The sequence below is a fragment of the Natrix helvetica genome, assembly GCF_964273705.1.
Source record: "Natrix helvetica genome assembly, chromosome: 5".
Taxonomy (NCBI): Eukaryota; Metazoa; Chordata; class Lepidosauria; order Squamata; family Natricidae; genus Natrix; species Natrix helvetica.
This window is the reverse complement of record NC_138551.1, coordinates 141906740-141929297: the sequence shown is the minus strand read 5'-3', so window position 1 is coordinate 141929297 and position 22558 is coordinate 141906740. Positions and strand designations below refer to the sequence as shown.

The 22558-nt window shown below is 45.1% G+C and overlaps 1 protein-coding gene across 1 annotated transcript in view; it reads right to left on the bottom strand.

Moving 5' to 3' along the window:
* AGTRAP (angiotensin II receptor associated protein) overlaps window positions 1-19928 on the bottom strand; it is a 27365-nt gene extending 7437 nt beyond the window's left edge. Inside the window, exons 1-2 of the mRNA XM_081954702.1 lie at window positions 19770-19928; window positions 5076-5110 (exon numbers count right to left, since the gene is read on the bottom strand). Coding sequence (XP_081810828.1) covers window positions 5076-5110; window positions 19770-19796 — 62 coding nt within the window. The 5' untranslated portion in view covers window positions 19797-19928. The remainder of the gene's footprint in view (window positions 1-5075; window positions 5111-19769) is intronic.
* Window positions 19929-22558: the final 2630 nt, after the last annotated feature.

The following is a 22558-nucleotide window of genomic DNA, read 5'->3' as shown; positions in this document are numbered from 1 at the left end:
ATAATTAATGCAGGTCATCCTTGACTTACAACAGCTCATTTAGAGACTGTTCAAAGCAGTGGTGGGATTCAGCCAGTTCGCACCTATTTGGGAGAACCGGTTCTTAACTTTTTAAGAGGTTCGGAGAACCGGTTATTGGAAGAAATCTTCTTTTGTTTTTTTTTCCACTTTACAGGGCTAATCCTGTAAGGAAGGCAGGAAGGAAACATTCTGGTGGTGTTTCTAGCTTAATCTTTATTGCCCTGCTTACAGAAACGGCCGCTCCGGTTAACCCTTATTACATTGTAGCAGCTAAGGCAGGGGTGTCCAAACTTGAGAACTTTAAGACTTGTGGACTTCGGTATAGCTAAGGATTTTACCAAAGGGGAAACAAAATTGGTCTTGCATATGGTCACAGCAGCTAGGTTGTTGATTGCGCAACATTGGAAAAAAGATTTTTTACCGACAATGGATCAATGGATTCAGAAGGTGGCGGGGTTAGCTGAAATGGCAAAAATTTCAGCTTTCTTAAAAGCTCAGAAGCAGGAGGATTATACACAGGAATGGGTAAAATGGATTGATTATATACAGAATAAATACCAGACTAGGAGTTATTATGTAGCCTTTAGGTAAGAATGTTTAGACTGATAGATGATCAGAGTAAATAATACATGGGCTGCTTGGAATTGTTAGAGTGGTGTATAGTGGAAGCCAGGGGGGGGCTTGAGTGGGAGGTGGGGGTGGGTTAGGGTGGAGGGTGGGCTAATATATATGCATAATTAAACTAGAAGATGGGACTAATGAAATATTGTTATTTTAAGAGAAATTTATATTATGATTTATATATGTTCAACTAGCTTAGAAGATGGGATCAATGGGCTATTGTTACTTTAAGAGAAACTTATATTATGTTTGTTGGGAGGTGAGGGGGTATAATATGTGAATGAGTAATCTATTTTAAGATGGGGGAGGGGAGGGGGTAAAGTGTTTAGTATAATATTTGAATGAGAAAAATTTTTGGGGGGGTGGGGGGCATAGCATCTGTATGAGATTTACATTGTATGGCGGGGGGGGGTGAAAAGGGGGAAAATTTGTTTGTATAAAACTCTTTTAATTAAAAAAAAAAGACTTGTGGACTTCAATTCCCAGAATTCCACAGCCATCATGGCTGGCTGGGGAATTCTGGGAGTTGAAGTCCACAAGTCTTAAAGTTCTCAAGTTTGGACACCCCTGAGCTAAGGCAAAGCACCCATCGACCTGAGTGATGTTGAGTTGGCCACGCTCACACGACCACCAAGTCCCGCCTACCCACCTGGTCATTAGGACAGAGAACCGGTTCTTAAATTATTTGAATCCCACCACTGCTTCAAAGTGACAACGGCGCTGACTCAGGACTGCTTTTTACACCTAAGACCCCACGGTGGCATCCCCCCCCACAGTCACGTGATCAAAATTCAGAACGCTTGACAACTGATTCGTATTTATGACATTGACACATTCCTTGAGTGATGTAATCAACTTTTGCGGCCTTCTGAGGAGCAAAGTCGGTGAAAAAGCCAGATTCGCTTAACAATCGTGTGACTGACTAACAAACGCAGCGATTCACTTAACGACAGCGGAAAGGAAGCTTGTAGAATGGGGCAAAATTCATTTAAACAAATGTCTCACATAGCGAGAAGGAATGTTGGGCTCCGCTGTGGTCCTGAGTCGGGGGCTACCTGTAATAATGTAACTTGTAATGTAACACCTGTTCCGACTGGCTGGTTTGGCATAATTTACAACGTCTACCCCCCCCTGGCATATACTTTTTACTGGCTTTTAGAGGGATAGTGTATAAATTGTATGATATTTTAAATTTTATATTGTTTATTTATTAGCTGTACAGTTTTGGTCTATTTTATCCTCCTCCTATGCATACATGTATTTTATTTGGTGTTTTTTAATACGGACTGTACACCGCCCCGAGTCCCTTTCGGGAGAGGGGGCGGTATATAAGTGCTAATAATAAAAAAAATAAATAAAAATAAATAAATAAACTTAAAAGTGGTAATAATCGGAATAATCAAAATGGAAGGGACTTTGGAGGTCTTCTAGTCCTATAAAATTTGAGACAAATGACTGTCACGTCCACTAATGGCGAACCTTTTGTGGCTCGTGTGCCAAAAGTGGGGGGAGCGCAGGGGGGGGAGTCGTGCGGGGTCATGCCAAACCCATAATGTTATGCGCACGACCCCAGCGCTCCCCCCCATTTTTGGTGTGCTTTTTTTGCCCTCCCCAGGCTTCAGAGACTTTATAGGAGCCTGGGGAGGGTGAAAACAGCCTTCCCCATTCCCCGGAGGCTTCAGGAGCTCAAATAACCGGCCCTACGGGCAACCCGGAAGTTCAGGAATGGACTTCCGGTTTTCTCGTAGGGCCGGTTTTAGCCCTCCGGAGCCTTCAGGGGCCTTCCGGAGGCTTCCCTGAAGGCTCCGGAGGGCAAAAAATGACCCTACGAGCAAACTGGAAGTCACTTCCGGTTTGTCCTTAGGGGCGTTTTTCATCCTCCAGAGCCTTCAAGGGCTTTCCGGAGGCTTCCCTGAAGGCTCTGGAGGGCAAAAAAGGACTCTACGAACAATCCGGAAGTGATTTCCGGTTTGCTCGTAGGGTAGTTTTTTGCCCTCCGGAGCCTTCAGGGAAGTCTCGTGAAGGCTCTGGAGGGCTAAAACCGGTCCTATGAGCAAACTGAAAGCACGTTCCTGAATTTCTGGTTTGCCGTAGGGCGGGTTTTTCGCTCTCCGGAGGCTTCAGGGAAGCTCCTGAGCCTGCAGAGGGTGAAAAATGGCCTCAAAAGAAGACCGAAGTCAGGGCAATGCCTCGTGTGCCCAGAAAATGGCTCCGCGTGCCATCACGGGTCTAGTCTCTTCTTAAAAACCTCCTACAACTTCTGGTGGCAAGCTGTTTCACTGGCTAGCTGTTCTCACTGTTAGGAAGTTTCTCCTTAATTTCAGGTTGCTTCTCTCCTTGCTTAGTTTCCATCTGTTGTATATTGTCCTGCCTTCTGGTGCTTTGGAGCATAAATTGGCCCCCTCCTCTTCGTGGCAGCCCCCACAAATACTGGAATACTGTTATCATGTCTCTCCTAGTCCTTCTTTTCTTTAGAGTGGCCATACCCAATTCCTGCAAGGGTTCTTCATATGTTTTAGTCTCCAGGCCTTTAATCATCTTGGTTGCTCTTCTCTGCACTTTTTCCAAAGTCTCAATATCTTTTTTATAGTGTGGTGACCAAAATTGGATGCAGTGTTCCAGGTGTGACCTTACTAAGGCTTTATAAAGCTGCCCTTAGGTGTTTTCTCCTCTGTTAGCACATGAGATCAGACTATTAGTAAGCCTTCAAAACATGCATGGAGGCTTGTTATCTTGAAAGGCAAGAGAGGAAAAAGCTGCAATATATTATCTCTTTTTCTTCCTCTTCCTCTTCCTCCTCCTCTTCTTCCTCTTTCTCTACCACCACCACCTCCTCCTCCTCTTCTTCCTCTTTCTCTACCACCACTACCTCCTCCTCCTCTTCTTCCTCCTCGTCCTTTTCTTCCTCTTTCTCTACCACCACCTCCTCCTCTTCTTCCTCCTCCTCCTCCTCCTCCTCCTCCTCCTCCTCCTCCTCCTCCTCCTCCTCCTCCTCCTCTTCCTCCTCCTCTTCTTCTTCCTCTCTCTCTACCTCCTCCTCCTCCTCCTCCTCTTCCTCTTCCTCCACCACCACCTTCTCCTCCTCCTATGGCTGCGTGTGTATCTTCCAGCATAACTCTGGAACGCCTCGACCAATTTCAACCAAACTTAGTACACAGATGATTTACTCTCTGGAAACAAATACTGTGGGGGGTAAGGCACCCCCAAAGCCCCTCGGGGTGTGTATATGTTTTGTTAAGATACACCCTGTTGTGCCTTAAAATACCATACTGTGGTAAAATGACTTCTACTGTACAGTGCAGTGGAGTTGCCATGATAACAGCTTCACAGTACTCCCCAAGGGGGCTCCCTCTGGTAAGGGGGAAAATCCAACATTAGAAATTACGTTTGGTCTGGATATTTTCCCCCTATAAATAAATACAATACAATAGCAGAGTTGGAAGGGACCTTGGAGGTCTTCTAGTCCAACCCCCTGCCTAGGCAGGAAACCCTATACCGTTTCAGACAGATGGCTATCCAACATCTTCTTAAAGACTTCCAGTGTTGGGGCATTCACAACTTCTGGAGGCAAGCTGTTACACTGATTAATTGTTCTAACTGTCAGGAAGTTTCTCCTCAGTTCTAAGTTGCTTCTCTCCTTGATTAGTTTCCAGCCATTGCTTCTTGTTCTACCCTCTGGTGCCTTGGAGAATAGCTTGACTCCCTCTTCTTTGGGGCAACCCCTGAGATATTGGAACACTGCTATCATGTCTCCCTTAGTCCTTCTTTCTCTTAAGCTAAACATACCCAGTTCCTGCAACTGTTCTTCATATGTTTTAGCCTCCAGTCCCCTAATCCTCTTTGTTGCTCTTCTCTGCACTCTTTCTAGAGTCTCCACATCTTTTTTACATCGTGGCGACCAAAACTGGATGCAATATTCCAAGTGTGGCCTTACCAAGGCCTTATAAAGTGGCATTAACCCTTCACGTGGTCTTGATTCTATCCCTGTTGATGCAGCCTAGAACTGGGTTGGCTTTTTTGGCAGCTGCTGCACACTGCTGGCTCATATTTAAATGGTTGTCCACTAGGACTCCAAGATCCCTTTCACAGTTACTACTAATGAGCAAGGTATCATGCTCAGTAAATACCTGGGCAACGCCAGGTTATCGGCTAGTTTTTAAATAAAGGCTGAAAAAAAATCAAGAAGCTTGGCCCATTTCCCAAAACCAGCTCCTGTCTCATTGCTGACCAGTTTGCACATTCTCTGCCCCACACAGGGTCCCCCTTTTCACCGATCTGCAACCGTTTGACCCTGTTTATATAACAGTCAGATGTTCTCCTCGTAGTTTGACGTGCAATGTTATGGGAGGGATGGCATGGCCAAGGTACCTGTTGCAGAATTTGCCCACAATCGTTTCCGCACAACAAACCCTCAAATTCCCTGTGTCACTCACCATATGGTCAGCAGCCAGTGAACCAGGACGATGGCCTAAAAAGTGAAACAGAAAGAATAGACTCAAACTCTTTAACAACAACAAAAAAATCCATTTTAACCAACTTTTCTTGTTTCGAGGGTATTCATTGGGTTGTTTTTCCTTTGCTTCTCCTCCGAGAAGCTTCTTCAGCTCTGGCTGGATGGTGGGGAATGGAAGGATTGATACACCTTGCAGGCAGCTGGTTGTTTGCATCCTTGTTAGAGGGTCCTTGAGGCCACTTGGAGGTTTACCTGTGGCCTCAGGGTCAGCTGAGCAGTGCAAATGGGCGTGGAGCCTTCTTGGAACTGCTGAAAGGACTGTGTGGTAAACTGGAGACAGAGGATGTCGTATCCCCCCCTCCCCCTCTGTTGAGAGAGGGCTGTTTAATTTGGACATAAGAGAACTGGATGGTGGGGAATGGAAGGATTTACGCTCCTTGCAGACAGCTGTTCATTTGGGGAAACAAAACAACCCCTTCATAAACACGTGGCTGAACATAGGAGAACAAACCCATCAGGACTAGATTCACAGCCCCATCTGCATTGAAAAGATACAGGCCACTCTTTTGAAGATAGCAAAGTCCACATTTTGGACAGAGAAGACCGCTGGTTTGAAAGAAGAGGGGTCAAAGAGGCCATCTGTGTCCAAATTGAACAGCCCTCTCCCAACAGAGGGGGGAGGGGGACGACATCCTTTGTCTCCAGTTTACAACACAGTCCTTGCGGCAGGTCCAAGAAGGTTCCACACCCATTTGCACCACTCGAGGGTGACCCTGAAGACACAGAGATAAACCTCCAAGTGGCCTCAACGACTCTCTAAAAGGATGCAAATCACCAGCTGTCTGCAAGGAGTGTCAATCCTTCCCTTCCCCACCATCCAGTCAGAACTGAAGAAGCTTCTTGGATGAGAAGCGAAACGCCTTCAAAAGAAAAAAACCAGAAAGTCCAGTTGCCTCCTGAAAAAAAAAGCACCTTTGGGACAACCATGACCTGGTTGTTGGAAATCTCCATAGACACAGACATTGGGAATATTCACTAATGTGTCTTTGTGCCCAAATTTCTATCATTTCCTCGGTGTGTTTTGTGTGTGTGTGTGTGTGTGTTTTGCAAAAAGGGAACTCTTTAAAAGCCCAACAGTTTTGGATCTGGGCTAATCCGGGGAGGGGGGGGGCATCAGGTTGATGAAAGGGGTTGTGCAAAAACACACACACACACTTACACACACACACACACAGAGCTTTCGAACCAGTATGACAAATTCACGCTATTCCGAGATATTCATTCCTGTGACATTCCTAAAAGTTTGGTCCAAACTTGGCGACAAAAAAGCATGTCCCGACGATTTCACGCGTTTATTCGACGTGAAAAAAAATATCTTACTAACAAACCCTAATTTGTTTTATGCCGTATATAAAATAGATCTCAAGCACAGTTAGCTCAACGATCAATTCAGTTTTTATTCTAGCGTGTTTCATTGGATATTCGTTGAGTGCTTTTATTTGTTCTGGTCTATGGCTGTAATAAATTGAATTGACTGAGCTCAATGAATTAATTATCTCGGTTATGGTGGTGAGGAATTCCTTGAAAACCAGAAAGCAGGAAGTTTGTATCTTTGTCTGATCCCACATGAGCAAGCAAGCAACAATGCCAATATTATTCATTTTGTAAAAACAAATGTTTCACATGTCACATGTTCCCCATGGCTGGCTCTTAGGCAGTTTTTTTTTAAAAAAAAAAGCCAAAATGTAACACAATTAGTCATGCCACAAGATTGCAGAACCAGCAAAGATGAAAGCATCTGGGCAGGAACATTAAACCAAGAGAATTTTTAAAAATAACAACAATTTAGATCCAGAGCGCAATTTCATTTAAGCCTGTGGCGCGAATCACACTGGTTTGTATTTCCAGAATCACAAAAAGCTACAAGGGAAAAAACCAATAAATCAACGTTTTAAGCCTTAAGATTCAGGAATAATAAACCAGTTGCACAGCTGTATATGAGCATTGGCTTGAAACTCAACATTAAGAAAACTAAGATCATGACATCTGGCCTTCTCAATTCCTGGCAAATAGATGGGGAAGAAATGGAGGGAGTGACAGATTTTATTTTCCTGGGCTCCAAGATCACTGCAGATAGGGACTGCAGCCAAGAAATTAAAAGAGGCTTGCTCCTGGGGAGGAAAGCTATGGCAAATCTAGACAGTCTATTCAAAAGCAGAGGCATCACCCTGCCAACAAAAGTGCGTCTAGTCAAGGCAATGGTTTTCCCAGTTGCAATGGATGGCTGTGAAAGCTGGACCATAAGGAAGGCTGAACGCCAAAAATGGAGGCCTTTGAACTCTAGTGCTGGAGAAGAAGACTCCTGCGAGTCCTTTGGACTGCAATCCGGTCAGTCCTAGAGGAGATCAAACCTGACTGCTCTTCAGAAGGCCAGATCCTGAAGAGGAAACTCAAATCCTTTGGCCACCTAATGAGAAGGAAGAAGGACTCCCTGGAGAAGGGCCTCATGCTGGGAAGAATTCAGGGCAAAAGAAGAAGGGGACGGCAGAGAAGGAGGTGGCTAGATGGAGTCACCAAAGCAGTCGGCGTCTCTTAAATGGACTCCAGGGGATGGCAGAGGACAGGAAGGCCTGAAGGAATGTTGTCCATGGGGTCACGATGTGTCGGATATGACTTCGCAACTAACAACAACAACATGAAAATATAGCAGTGATAGCAGTGTTCCAATATCTCAGGGGTTGCCACAAAGAAGAGGGAGTCAAACTATTCTCCAAGGCACCTGAGGGTAGAACAAGAAGCAATGGGTGGAAACTAATCAAGGAGAGAAGCAACTTAGAACTGAGGAGAAATTTCTTGACAGTTAGAACAATTAATCGGTGGAACAGAAGTTGCCTCCAGAAGTTGTGAATGCCCCAACACTGGAAGTCTTTAAGAAGATGTTGGATGGCCATCTGTCTGAAACGGTATAGGGTTTCCTGCCTAGGCAGGGGGTTGGACTAGAAGACCTCCAAGGTCCCTTCCAACTCTGCTATTGTATTGTATTGTATTGCATTGTATCTGGAAAACGTGAAAGCTAGAGATCAATCCTAAACACAGACGCATCGTCTCTAAATAATCTAGAGAAATGAAACCATTTAAAAAAAAAACACGTACTTCCTAAAATTCCACCAGGCCAGGAAAAGAGGCTTCAAATACCACAAGCTCTCTTTTTTATGCCATAAATTTCCCCCAAAATGTCTTCCTTCCTGCAGTCAAATCTACATTGAAGCATTTTTTACTTTCTCTTCTTGAACAATTGCACAACCCAAATGCTGTTATTTGCTAATAGATAGTTAAGAGAGGTCCCCCCCCCTCCACGATGCAACAAAGTTCTTGCATTCTTAAAAAACACTTCTGAGCAAACCTCAAAATGGCCTTCCTTTACTTCAAAACTGCTTCTACCCTATCTTAAAATCCTGATTTGTAGCCTGGAGAGCAATGTTCCCAAATTTGTTTCTTGAAGGACTTTCTGTTTTTTTAGTTGTGGTCTAATGATCTAAGTGCCAGAGCTCTCTGTAACAACATTGCCAAAAAGGCACTAAGAGTTGTTAACCTAATCCTGCGTAGCTTTTTCTCTGGTAACACTGTACAATTAAGCAGAGCATACAAAACCTTTGCTAGACCAATTCTTGAATACAGCTCATCTGTCTGGAACCCGCCCTGCATATCGGACATTAGCATAATCGAGCGAGTCCAGAGATATTTGACGAGAAGAGTCCTCCACTCCTCTGCTTGCAACAGAATCCCTTATGCCACCAGACTTGAAATTTTGGGCTTAGACGACTTAGGAACTACGCCGCCTTCGGTCTGACCTAAGCGTAGTTAGTACATAAAATTATCTACTGCAATGTCCTACCTGTCAATGACTACTTCAGCTTCAACCACAACAACCCAGGAGCACACCATCGATACAAACTCAAGGTAAACCGCTCCAAACTCGATTGCAGAAAATACGACGTCAGCAACAGAGGGGTCAATGCCTGGAATGCTCTACCCGACTCACTTGTTACATCCCCAAACCCCTAAAACTTTAACCTAAGCCTGTCTACTGTTGACCTCACCCCGTTCGTAAGAGGTCTGTAAGGGGGCGTGCATAAGCGCACCAACGTGCCTACCGTCCCTGTCCTAACAATCCCATGTATCCGTACCCATTTCATGTATTTGTAATCTTGTATATGCTTATATCTATTATCTTATACACGCTTGACAAAACTTACTAACTAACTAATTAACTAACTAACTAAATAAATAAATAAAACATAGGCCACAAAGAGAGAAGTGTGGATAAATTGGCATGTTTTCATATCCATTTCATGTATTCGTAATCTTGTATATACTTGATTCTATTATCTTATACACACTTGACAAAACTCACTACTAACTAACTAACTAACTAACTAACCAACTAACTAACTAACCAAATAAATAAATAAATAAATAAATAAACGTAGGCCACAAAGAGAGAAATGTAGATAAATTGGCATGTTTTCATATCCATTTCATGTATTCGTAATCTTGTATATACTTATATCTATTATCTTATACACACTTGACAAAACTTACTAACTAACTAACTAACTAACTAACTAACTAACTAACTAAAACGTAGGCCACAAAGAGAGAAATGTAGATAAATTGGCATGTTTTCATATCCATTTCATGTATTCGTAATCTTGTATATGTTACGGTGAAAGACCGAAATCTGGTGAATGTCGACATTCACCGGTGAAAGACCGAATATTTCATTACATTTTTACATTCGGACCTTCACCGGTGAATGTCGACATTCACACAGTCGCTTGGTGTATGTCCGAAAATACCCTTATCCTCTCGACACCCTTACCCTAAATCCCCTTACCCTAATACCTCGGCTTCTCGCTTCCTTTTAAGCGTCTTCTTAAGGATCGCAGGTTTAAAAAAAAAAAACTCCGCGAATAGAAGACGCTTAAAAGGAAGCGAGGAGACGAGGTATTAGGGTAAGGGGATTTAGGGTAAGGGTGTCGAGAGGATAAGGGTATTTTCGGACATACACCAAGCGACTATGTGAATGTCGACATTCACCGGTGAAGGTCCGAATGTAAAACAATGTAATGAAATATTCGGTCTTTCACCGGTGAATGTCGACATTCACCAGATTTCGGTCTTTCACCGTAACATATATACTTATATCTATTATGTTATACACGCTTGAGAAAACTAACTAACAAAATAACTAACTAACTAAATAAATAAATAAAACGTAGGCCACAAAGAGAGAAATGTGGATAAATTGGCATCTTTTCATATCCATTTCATGTATTCGTAATCTTGTATATACTTCTATCTACTATCTTATGCATATGCTAAGCATATGCAAGAATACGAATACATGAAATGGATATGAAAACATGCCAATTTATCTACATTTCCCTCTTTGTGGCCTACATTTTAGTTAGTTAGTTAGTAGTTAGTTAGTTTTGTCAAGCGTGTATAAGATAATAGAATCAAGTATATACAAGATTATGAATACATGAAATGGATATGAAAACATGCCAATTTATCTACATTTCTCTCTTTGTGGCCTACGTTTTAGTTAGTTAGTTAGTAGTTAGTTAGTTAGTTTTTTGTCAAGCTTGTATAAGATAATAGATATAAGCTTATATTATGCTTATATCTATTATCTTATACAAGCTTGACAAAAAACTAACTAACTAACTAACTAACTAACTAAATAAATAAATAAATAAATAAATAAATAAATAAATAAATAAATAAATAAAACGTAGGCCACACAGAGAAATGTGGATAAATTGGCATGTTTTCATATCCATTTCATGTATTCGTAATCTTGTATATGCTTATATCTATTATTTTATACACGCTTGACAAAACAAATTAAATAAACAAACAAACAATACGTAGACCACAAAGATAGAAATGTGGATAAATTGGCATGTTTCTGTACCAACAACCTGCTGTTAATTCTCGTTCCAAAGTCCTAATTTAAACAGGAGAGAAGCGTAGCGCGATGTCTTTATCATGTATTTTGTCTTTTGAGGGAAATAAAAATCTGATTATATGAGCCAGCAAGTCTTTTTTTTTTTTCCAGAGGGCTCTCTGTCACCGAAGTTACACCCATAAAAAGAAGCGCTCGGGTAATTAAAATCCACCCGGGCGTTTCCGAGGGCAACATTATTAAAATGAAAAGCTCCAGTGCAAGCACAGTCCACACTCGAGAAATTTAATTGCCCCCTTGCGGCTTCCAAAATTAAAATGGGAGCGGGAGGGCCGCGTGTGCGACTACAGGGAGGGAAATAAATACTTCATAATCCTTAATTGCGTTTTCCCCATAAAAACCACAACATTATAAAAAAAGCAAACAAACAGAGAGGGCAGCTTTTGCAAACTTCGAGATCGCTTTGCAAGCGTTTCCCATTGCAAATTGCTTAGCGTATATTTTTTTTACGGATGTTTTTCACGCCTGCCCCACCCCCTGGAGGCTGTGCAATTATGGATTTTATTTATTATTTATTGAACGTATTTATATGTCCACCCAACACACGCACACAAATGCACACACGGGCGGCTTACCCAAATAGCATGCATTTGCCATCCCATGTGCCAGTTGTTCCTTTTCCTAGATCCGGACGTCAACTCGTCGTGCCTCAGTCGCCTCATGGCTTGATTACTGCAACACCCTCTACCTGGGGCGGCCCCTGAAGACAATATGATGGCTTCAACTGGTCCAGACTGCAGCCGAGCAAGTGGCAACTGGCAGGAATGTGTGTCTTCTCTGTCCTGGCACCTGCCCTCTGGAATGAGGGCATCCTGATGATGGGAATGGCTCCTAGCGGGCCAAGGTTGTGTTGCTGGTTGTGTTTGTATACGTTTTTCCTCTCTGTGTGTGTTGTTCACTATATTCACAATCCTTTTTACTGCTATAGGGTAGCCTCTGTTTTTCATTGTATACTGGTTTTGTATTTATGCTGCAAGTAATCCAGGACTGGTTTGAGGAAGGAAGGAAGGAAGGAAGGAAGGAAGGAAGGAAGGAAGGAAGGAAGGAAGGAAGGAAGGAAGGAGGGAAAGTATATGATGGCTGGGTGGAAAGAGGGAAGGAAGGTATATGATGGTTAGATAGGTGAAAGGAAGGAAGGGATAGGATGGATGGTTGGATGGATGGAAGGAAGGAAGGAAGAAAGAAAAAAGAAGGAAAGGAAGAAAATGGAAGGAGGGAAGGAAGAAGGAAAGGAGGGAAATGATATGATGAATGAATAGGTGAAAGAAAGGAAGGAAGGGAGAAAGGAAAGAAAGAAAAAGGAAGGAAGGAATAGGATGGTTGGATGAATGGAAGGAAGGAAGGGAGAAAGGAAAGAAAGGAAGGAAGAAAAAGGAAGGAGGGAGGGGAAGGGATATGATGGATAGATGGATGGATGGAAGGAAGGAAGAGATAGGATGAATGGATGGTTGGATGAAAGGAAGGAAGGAAGGGAGAAAGGAAAGGAAGGAAGAAAAAGGAAGGAGGGAGGGGAAGGGATATGATGGATAGATGGGTGGAAGGAAGGAAGGAAGAGATAGGATGAATGGATGGTTGGATGAATGGAAGGAAGGAAGGGAGAAAGGAAAGGAAGGAAGAAAAAGGAAGGAGGGAGGGAGGGGAAGGGATATGATGGATAGATGAGTGGAAGGAAGGAAGAGATAGGATGGATGGAAGGAAGAAGAGGGAGGAAAGAGACTGAGGAAGGAAAGAAAGAAAAAGAAAAAGGAAGGAAGGATGACAGAAGGAAGGGAAGGAAGGGAAGGCAGGCCTTCAAAGGAAACCTTTAGAGAAAGTCCCAAGGCGCTTATCACAATCCTAGAGACCACCTTTTCCAAATCCTCCTCGTGCACAAATAAAATTTAAACCAGGGAGTAAGAGCACCACATACACACAAACATATAGGCCAAGAATGAGGAAGGAAAGGAGATTTGCGCAATACTCCGGGAATCATCGGTCTGACTCTTAGAGAACCGATGAGTCCAAGACAGGTAAAAAGAATATGGCAATTCTCTGGCTTTGCGTTTCCCTTACTTTTCGGTGCCATGCCTTACTTGCGTGGCATCTAAATCACCTGCCTGAAAACAAATGATTCAACTGCATATTTCCACACACAGGGAAGAAACGGCCCAGCCTGGGTGGGGGGGAAACTCCATGGCTTCTCTTGTCATTTTAGACAATTGTGAAATTTTTGCCGGATGCTCAGATGGGCCGCTGAGTTAATAATTTCATCAAGGCCAGTTTCTGGCACAGCTTCTAAAGCCAACCAAGCAGAAACAGAACTCCTTGGGCCTTTGCACAATCGTCTTCACACGATTTCAAGGTAGACTGCCTCGGAACAAGGAGGCTCTCTTCGCGTCTACGGAGATGCTCCCTCATCCAGATCACGGGGGTCCCGAAAGTTTTTTTTTTCAAAAGGCAGCTGGACGTTTTCCTCTTGAAGACGTTTCGCTTCATATCCAAGAAGCTTCTTCGGTTCTGATTAAGTCAGAACCGAGGAAGCTCCTTGGATGAGAAGTGAAACATTTTCTTTTTTTAAAAAACAGTTTATTTATATCTATATATCTATATATCTATATATCTATATATCTATATATCTATATATCTATATATCTATATATCTATATATCTATATATCTATATATCTATATCTATCTATCTATCTATCTATCTATCTATCTATCTATCATCTATCTATATATCTATATTCGTAGATTTTCACGGGTGTAGGTATGCTGGTTTTGTTGTATTCGGGTCTTTTCCCGTGTAAGGTTGAGATTGTCTTTGCAATGTTTCGGCAGGATCTCACCTGCCATCTTCAAGCGTGGGCTTAAAATGTGGGCTTAAAATGGGGTTTTAAGCCCACATTTTAAGCCCACATTTGAAGATGGCAGGTGAGATCCTGCCGAAACGTTGCAAAGACAATCTCAACCTTACACGGGAAAAGACCCGAATACAACAAAACCAGCATATCTATCTATCTATCTATCTATCATCTATCTATCTATCTATCTATCTATCTATCTATCTATCTATCTATCTATCTATCTATCTATCTATCTATCATCTATCTATCTATCTATCTATCATCTATCTATCTATCTATCTATCTATCTATCTATCTATCTATCTATCTATCATCTATCTATCATCTATCTATCATCTATCTATCTATCTATCTATCTATCTATCATCTATCTATCTATCTATCTATCTATCTATCTATCTATCTATTGAGAAAACACTTTTATTGGCAGGAGGGATCTCTCAACTTGGCAACTTTTTTAAAAAACAATTTTTTAATTAGTTTTACAGATGTTTATTTATATATTTTTTAATGACATACATACGTAAGTGCTTAAAGAAGAGTGTATTTGTCTGAATCTGTTTTTTTTATACAATAATATTCTTCCCACTCCTAATTTCTACCTTTACTATCCAACCATTTATAAAACAATTCCCACGCTCGAAAATACTCTGTGTCTTCTTTTTCTTTTATTTTTAACGTCAGTCTATCCATTTTTGCACAATCTAAATTACGTCGTCTTCTGTGGGGGGTTTCCTCATTTTTCCAAAATTGTGCAAACACAATTCTTACTGCTGTCAAAACATGTAATATTAAATATAAAGGTGAAGTTCCCCTCGCACATACGTGTTAGTCGTTCCCCACTCTAGGGGGCGGTGCTCATCTCTGTTTCAAAGCCGAAGAGCCAGCGGTTTCCAAAGACGTCTCCGTTGTCATGTGGCCCCCATGACTCAATGCTGAAGGCGCACGGAACGCTGTTATCTTCCTACTAAAGGTGGCTCCTATTTTTCTACTTGCATTTTTTACGTGCTTTCGAACTGCTAGGTTGGCAGAAGCTGGGACAAGTCGCGGGAGCTCCCTCCGTTATGCGGCGCTAGGGATTCAAACCGCCGAACTGCCAACCTTTCTGATCGACAAGCTCAGCGTCTTAGCCACCACGTCCCTTACAATATTAAATATAGGTTCCCTTTATTATTATACTTTTCAGGTGTTGCGCCTAGCAAAAATATTTCTGGCTTATAATCTGTGTGTCATTTTAACATTTTCTCCAACCATGCATATATTTTTCTCCAATATTTCTTTGCTTTTTCACCTGTCTACCACATACAATAATGCATCGCTGGTGTCTGGTTACATTTTCAACATTTGGTGGACCTACTTTTAAACATCTTTGCTAGTCTTGCCAGTGGTAAATGCCACCTATAAAACATTTGATGTCATTTTTCCTTATAGGCAGTTGCCATTGTCAATGTACAACTTGGAAGCAAACTATTTTCAAAGGAAAAAAAATAAAAGAAAGTTCAGTTGCCTTTTGGGGAAAAAAAAAACACCGAGTTGAGTTCGGGAGCCAAAATACACCTTAGGGCAGGCATGTCCAAAGTGCGGCCCGGGGGCCAAATGTGGCCCTTTTTCAAATTTCAAGCGGCCCGCAGCCTCTTCTCCCCACTGGAGTTATTTGTTTAGTCTTTCATAAAATACCATATTTTTCGAAGTATAAAGATGCATCTTTTTCCCCTCAAAAAAGAGGCTAAAAATCTGGGTGCATCTTATACACTGAATACAGCATTTTTTGCCTCCCAAAACTCTGCCCCCTTCGCCAAAATGGCTGTGCATAGCCTTTAGGAGGTTTTCAGAGTGCTCCTGGGGGCTGTGGAGGGCATAAATGAGCAAAAAACGGGCCATTTTTTGCTCAACTTTGCCCCCCCCCCCAGCCCCCAGGAGCACTCTAGAAGCCTCTTAAGGGCTATTCATGCCCTTTAAAAAATAGGCCCATTTTCGTGGGAGAGTGCAAAAACTTTTTTTTAAATTTGCCTCTTCAAAATCTTGGTGCGTCTTATACTCCGAAAAATACGGTAGTTAATTCGCATTTAATGTTAAGGGTTCAAAGAATGTCAGGCTGAATGATCGGCCCCACACATTTTCACCTCACCAAATCTGGCCCTCCTCGCAAAAAGTTTGGACACCCCTGCCCTAGGGCAGTGATGGTGAACCTTTTGGACACCGAGTGCCCAAACTGCGTGCCCGCACATGCCCAAACTGAAATGTGCATGCCTATGCAAATGCGGGCATGCGGGGACACGCGCAGCAGAGACACGAAGACCAGCTGGCAGGTAGGGAGGCAGGGCATCCCAACACCGGCAGCACACGAAGAAGAAGTGAGATTTTTGCAGGGAAACAGCAGCTCGCGAAAGAAATGCCACGGAGATCTGAACTTGGGGCGAGGGCGTGCGTGCCAGAAGAGAGGGCTCTGCATGCCACCTCTGCCTCGCATTGCTAGAGATTGGCCATCATGGCACTAGGGCAGCTGGCTGGAGAATTCTGGGAGTTGAAGTCCACAAGTCCTCAAGTTGCCGAGTTTGGGGACCCCTGCGCTAGGGTGTTCTCTAAATTATCTTCAATTCTGGGAGTTGAAGTCCACAAGTCTTAAAGTTGCCAAGTTTGGAGACCCCTGCCCTAGCTGTTCTCTAAATTATCTTCAATTCTGGGAGTTGAAGTCCACAAGTCTTAAAGTTGCCACGTTTGGGGACCCCTGCCCTAGGGTGTTCTCTAAATTATCTTCAATTCTGGGACCTGAAGTCCACAAGTCTTAAAACCCAATTAAAACCCAATCAAAATTAGTATTTTTTAAAAAAAGAAAAAATGTATTGAAACAACTCTGCTGATCAGTGCTGCTTCTCTTGCGCTCTTCGTTGGCAGGAGTGTTAATTAACAGCCAGGCCAAGCCAAGAATTAAGGCAACAAATAATTGTCCTTCCCCCCCACCCCCGGCCATACCTTATAAAGTTAATCATTGTTAGTCCAATTCATCCTTGGAGGCTTTCAAGAAGAGAGTGGACTGCCATTAATCAGAAATGGTGTAGGGCAGTTAATGGTGAACCTTTTCGGCAGTGCCCAAACCAGGATTTCCAGATCACTGGAAATCTGAAGACCAGGGCTGCTTTTCTGCTGTTTTCGGGCCAAAAACAACCGAGAAAATGCCCCAAAGAACGGCCTGAAAATGGCCTGGGTTTTTGCCGTTTTTCAGGCCATTTTCCGGTGCTCCACCGCCTGCGAAGACCAGTTGGCAAGTGCGCATATGCGTGCCGGAAAGCAGAAGAGGAGCTGGTGATGCCGCGCATGCCCAAAGAGAGGGCTCTGCATGCCACCTCTGGCACGTGCGCCCTAGCTTCGCCATCACGGGTGTAGGGTCTCTTGCTTGGGTGGAGGGTTGGACTAGATGACCTATAAGGGTTAATGTATTTTAAATTTTTAAAATTTTAATCTAACTTAAACTAAATTTGTACAGTGAACTATTGCTACCTCCTCCAGCCCTATATTTATTTTATATTTATACTATGTATATTTATTGTTCTATTGTTTTAATATGACTGTACACCGCCCCGAGTCTCTTCTGAGAGAGGGGCGGTCTAGAAATTGAATAAAGTTAAAAGTTAAATGTCCAAACTCTGTTCATCTGTATTCTGTTAAGCCCAGTCTGTGCCTCAATCCCAGGACTACACCGAGAACAAGAAAGTGTAACTCCTCGCCAACAAAGAGACCCATTTTTATTCAAAGGCACACAAACTGTTTTTTTTCCTCTCCCCCCTCCAAGGTTTTTGTGATTTCGGAAATACAGTGTAACAGCACCACAACCTTGGAATCTCTGCGGAAACAGATTGTCCTATTCGCAAGGTTACACCCTGCCGCCGCCTCCCTGCGTTTCAAAAGCCAACCCCATCCATTGTAGGGTCCGATCCTGCCTTGCAGCGCTGGCTTCTTATCAACAGGACCAAATTCAGCTCCATAAGAAGAAACTTGCGATCCCAAATTAGGGAGAGAAGATTTAAGTCACCGTTTCTCAAACTGGACCGCTCGAAGAGGTGCGGACTTCAACTCCCAGAATTCCCCCCAGCCAGTTCAGGGGCAATTCTGGGAATTGAAGTCCGCACTGCTTCAAACGGCCAAAAGGATGAGAAACAAATGTTCATAGCCACAGTTCGGAGCCCACAAACGTTTATTTTCGGCTACAATGAGTGCAAACCATCAAACCATAAGTGATGCAAAGTGGTGTATTCTAACTGGGGGACTGCCCTGTCACATCTGTGTTACCTGTACAACACAGGTGTGTCAGAGGCCCTGTGCAAGCACACACAAGGAAGCTGCCCCTTGGAGATGGCCCAAGAGAAATCCAAGTAGGGAACCAAAATCCCCTACTCCCAACAGTTCTAGGCTGCATCAACAGAGGGATAGAACCGAGATCACGTGAAGTGTTAATACCACTTTATTATTCCTTGGTAAGGCCACACTTGGAATACTGCATCTAGTTTTGGTCGCCACGATGTAAAAAAAAGATGTGGAGAGTCTAGAAAGAGTGCAGAGAAGAGCAACAAAGAGGATGAGGGGACTGGAGGCTAAAACATATGAAGAACGGTTGCAGGAACTGAGTATGTTTAGCTTAAGAGAAAGAAGGACTAGGGGAGACATGATAGCAGTCTTCCAATATCTCAGGGGTTGCCACAAAGAAGAGGGAGTCAAACTATTCTCCAAAGCACCTGAGGGCAGGACAAGAAGCAATGGGTGGAAACTAATCAAGGAGAGAAGCAACTTAGAACTGAGGAGAAATTTCCTGACAGTTAGAACAATTAATCAGTGGAACAGCTTGCCTCCAGGAGTTGTGAATGCACCAACACTGGAAGTCTTTAAGAAGATGTTGGATATTCATTTGTCTGAAGTGGTGCAGGGTTTCCTGTCTGCGGTTGGACTAGAAGACCTTCAAGGTCCCTTCCAACTCTGTTATTCTAAGAATGTTGAGCCTGAGTCACACACACACACACACACACACGTTCCTCACTCATCCCCCCCCTCTATCTTGCACACTTGCTTCCTGCAGTTAAATGTGTGTGAGATCTGCTGTGGAGCACGTGCCAGGAAGCGTATGGCTTGGCGCCCACCCATTCACAAGACTCCTTCCCTTCTCCCCCACAGCTGGGGGGGGAGGGGGGGGAAGGGGGAGGCAAGAGTGCCAGCCTTGCAGGGGTGTCAGGTGGATGAAGACGCCACCCAGCCAGCTACCCCGAACTCCAACCGACAAGCTTTTGCTTGCTTGCCTATGGACTTTGTAGTCACACCCCCTTTTTGCAAGCCTGGCGCGCGCGCGCTCGTTCGTGTGTGTATTCCGCTTTCTTGCCCGCGGCTCTCCTCGCCCCTTCCCCCTCTTGGCTGGCTTGGTAAAACCCGCCGGCCCCGGAGCTCCGCTCGCCCTGCGCCCCTTCCCACGTTTTGCAGCGCCCACCCAAGGCTCTCGGGACGGCAGGGAAGGAAAGGGGGGGAGGGAGGCAGGGGATCCCACCCACCCACCCACCTTCCGCGTCCCTCCGACCCGCTGCCCCGCGAGGAAGTGGGGCGGGGGGCGCGCTCCCCTCCGCAAGCTTAGAGCCCCCTCCCAAGTTAAAAGGAGGTCGTGGGAACGCGCCCACCGAGGGGCTTCGCGCTCCCTCCGCACCTGGAATGGTAGAGGGTCTCCTGCTGGAGCCGGGGGTTGGACTAGAAGACCTCCAAGGTCCCTTCCGACTCTTGGTTTCTTCCGTTTACCTGGCCAGGTGTCGGTCTCGACCTACCTTCAGGTTAACGGCGGGGATCTCCATACCGACGGAGCCTGTGCAGCTGCCGCCGCCGCCTTCCCCTTCTTCTTTCCCGGCTGACCCGCCCCGGCCTGCCTCCCTCCTCCTCCTCCTGGAAGGGGCAGCTCCAAAATCCGGCCCGCCTGCAAAAAGGAGCCACTCCGGAGCGACGCGTTCCCGAAGCGGCGAGCCTCTGAGCTTGTGCAGAGGGCTCTCTATCTCTCTCTCCCTCCCTCCCTGCCTCCCTCTTCCTTCCTCTCCCTCTGTCTCCCTCTCTGTGTCGCTCCCTCTCTCCCTGCCTCCTTCTCCCTCTCTCCCCCTCCCTCTCTCGCCCTCTCTCCCCCCTCTCTCTGTCTTTCTCTTGCTGTCTCTCTCTCTGCCTCCCTCCCTCCCCCTCTCTCCCTCCCTCGTCTCCCTCTCCCTCCCTCGTCTCCCTCTCCCTCCCTCGTCTCCCTCTCCCCCTCCCTCCCTGCCTCTCCCCTTCCCTTTTCCCTCTTTCCCTACTTCTTCCTCCCTCTCCCCCTCCCTCTCTTCCCCTCCCCATGCACCTTGTCTCTCTCCCTCCCTGCCTCTCCCCCTACCTCTTCCCTCTCTCCCTACTTCTTCCTCCCTCTCCCCCTCCCTCTCCCTCTCTTCCCCTCCCCATCCGCCATGTCTCTCCCCCTCCCTGCCTCTCCCCCTACCTCTTCCCTCTCTCCCTACTTCTCCCTGTCTCCCCCTCCCTCCCCTCCCCTTTCTCTTCCTCTTCCTGTCTCCCTCTCTGCCTCCCTCCCTCCCTCTCACTGCCTCCTCTGCCTCCCTCCCTCCCCCTCTTCATGTCTCCCTCTCCCCCCTCCCCCTCCCTCCCTGCCTCTCCCTCTCACCCACCTCTCCCTCCCTCCCTGCCTCCCCCTCCCTCTTCCCTCCCTACTTCTCCATCTCCCTCCCTCCCTCTTCCCTCCCTCTCTCTCACTGTCTCCCTCTGTCCCTCCTCTCCCTCTCTTTCTCATTGCCTCCCTCTCTGTCCCTCCCTCCCTCCCTCCCTTCCTGGGAATCAGCCACTGCCACATAGTAGCATTGAGATAAATAACATTGCAAAATAACCTTATAGTGACTGTTACTAATCATTTTTACTTTCTTTTTACTAAATGGTACATGGGGTACTCCTCGAATTGCAACCACAATTGAGCCCAACACACACGTCACTAAGAGAGACAGCCGGTCAGTGAGGTTTGCCGCTTTTGATGCTTGCCTCGGTTGTTAAGTGAGTCACTGTGGTTGTTAAATCAGTCACCCAGTTGTTAAGTGAATCCGGCTTCTTCCATCCACTTGGCTTGTTAGAAGGTTGCAAAAAGTGATCACGTGACCCCCCTGCCCCCCCCCATTGCAACTGTCGTAAATTTGAGTCGGTTGCAAGCGTCTGAAATTTGATCACGTGACCAGGGGAATGCTGCAACCGTCGTAAGTGTGAAAAATGGTCCTAAGTCACTTTTTTCGGTGCCGTTGTAACATCAAACTCACTAAATGAATCGTCGTAAGGTGAGGACTATACTGGGAGGAGCGGGGGAGAATTGTGTTGTAAGAAAATACTCTGTGTCTTCTTTTTCTTTTCTTGTTAACGTCAATCTATGCATTTCTGCACAATCGACATTTTTTAAAAAGCTACGTTCGTCTTCTGCGGGCGTTTCCTCATTTTTCCAAAATTGTGCAAACACAATTCTTGCTGCTGTCCAAACATGTAATATTAAATATCAAGCTCAACCCGTCCAAGACTGAGTGGCTGTGGCTACCGGCGCCCTGGTTCAACCAGCTTACTCCATCACTGGCCATTGGGGGCGAACGTCTGGCCCCCGTGGATTGGGTACGCAATTTGGGCGTCCTTCTGGATACCCGGCTGTCCATGGATGACCATGTGACAGCCGTGGCCAGGGGGGCATTCCACCAGGTTCGCCTGGTGCGCCAATTGCGTCCCCTATTGGACCGGAGCGCCCTTCGCACAGTCACTCATGCGCTTGTGACGTCCCGGCTAGACTACTGTAACGCTCTCTACATGGGGCTCCCCTTGAGATGCACCCGAAGACTGCAGTTGGTTCAGAATGCGGCCGCGCTGGCAGTTTCGGGAGTCGCTAGATACTCCCACGTAACACCTCTCCTGCACGGGCTGCACTGGCTACCTGTAGCTTTTCGGGTGCGTTTCAAGGTGCTGATTATCATCTTCAAAGCGCTCCATGGCACAGGACCTAGTTATTTGCGGGATCGTATCCTGCCCCACACATCCCTTCGGCCGATCCGCTCACACAGAGAGGGACTCCTCCGGGTGCCGTCCACTAGGGTGTGCCAGCGGGCGACGCCTAGGGGAAGGGCCTTCTCTGTGATGGGCCCGACCCTCTGGAATGACCTTCCCCCCGACATTAGAATGACTACGGATCTCCGCTCCTTCCGTCAGAAACTTAAAACCCACCTATTTCAGCTAGCCGGCTTGGCCTAATTCCATCTTCCCACCTCAGTTTTATTTCTAAATTTTTAGGATTGGTTTTAGGGTCTGTTTTTAATGTTTTTAATTTTTATAACGTACAGGGGTTGTTTAATTTGATTTTTAGCTATGTATATGATTGTTTGCATGTTTTTAAATTTATTCCTGTACACCGCCCCGAGTCCCTCCGGGGAGAGGGGGCGGTCTAGAAATTTAATAAATTATTATTATTATTATTAAATATAAAGGTAAACATTCCCCTCACACATAGGTGCTGGTCGTTCCCGACTCTAGGGGGCGGAGCTCATCTCCGTTTCAAAGCCGAAGAGCCAGC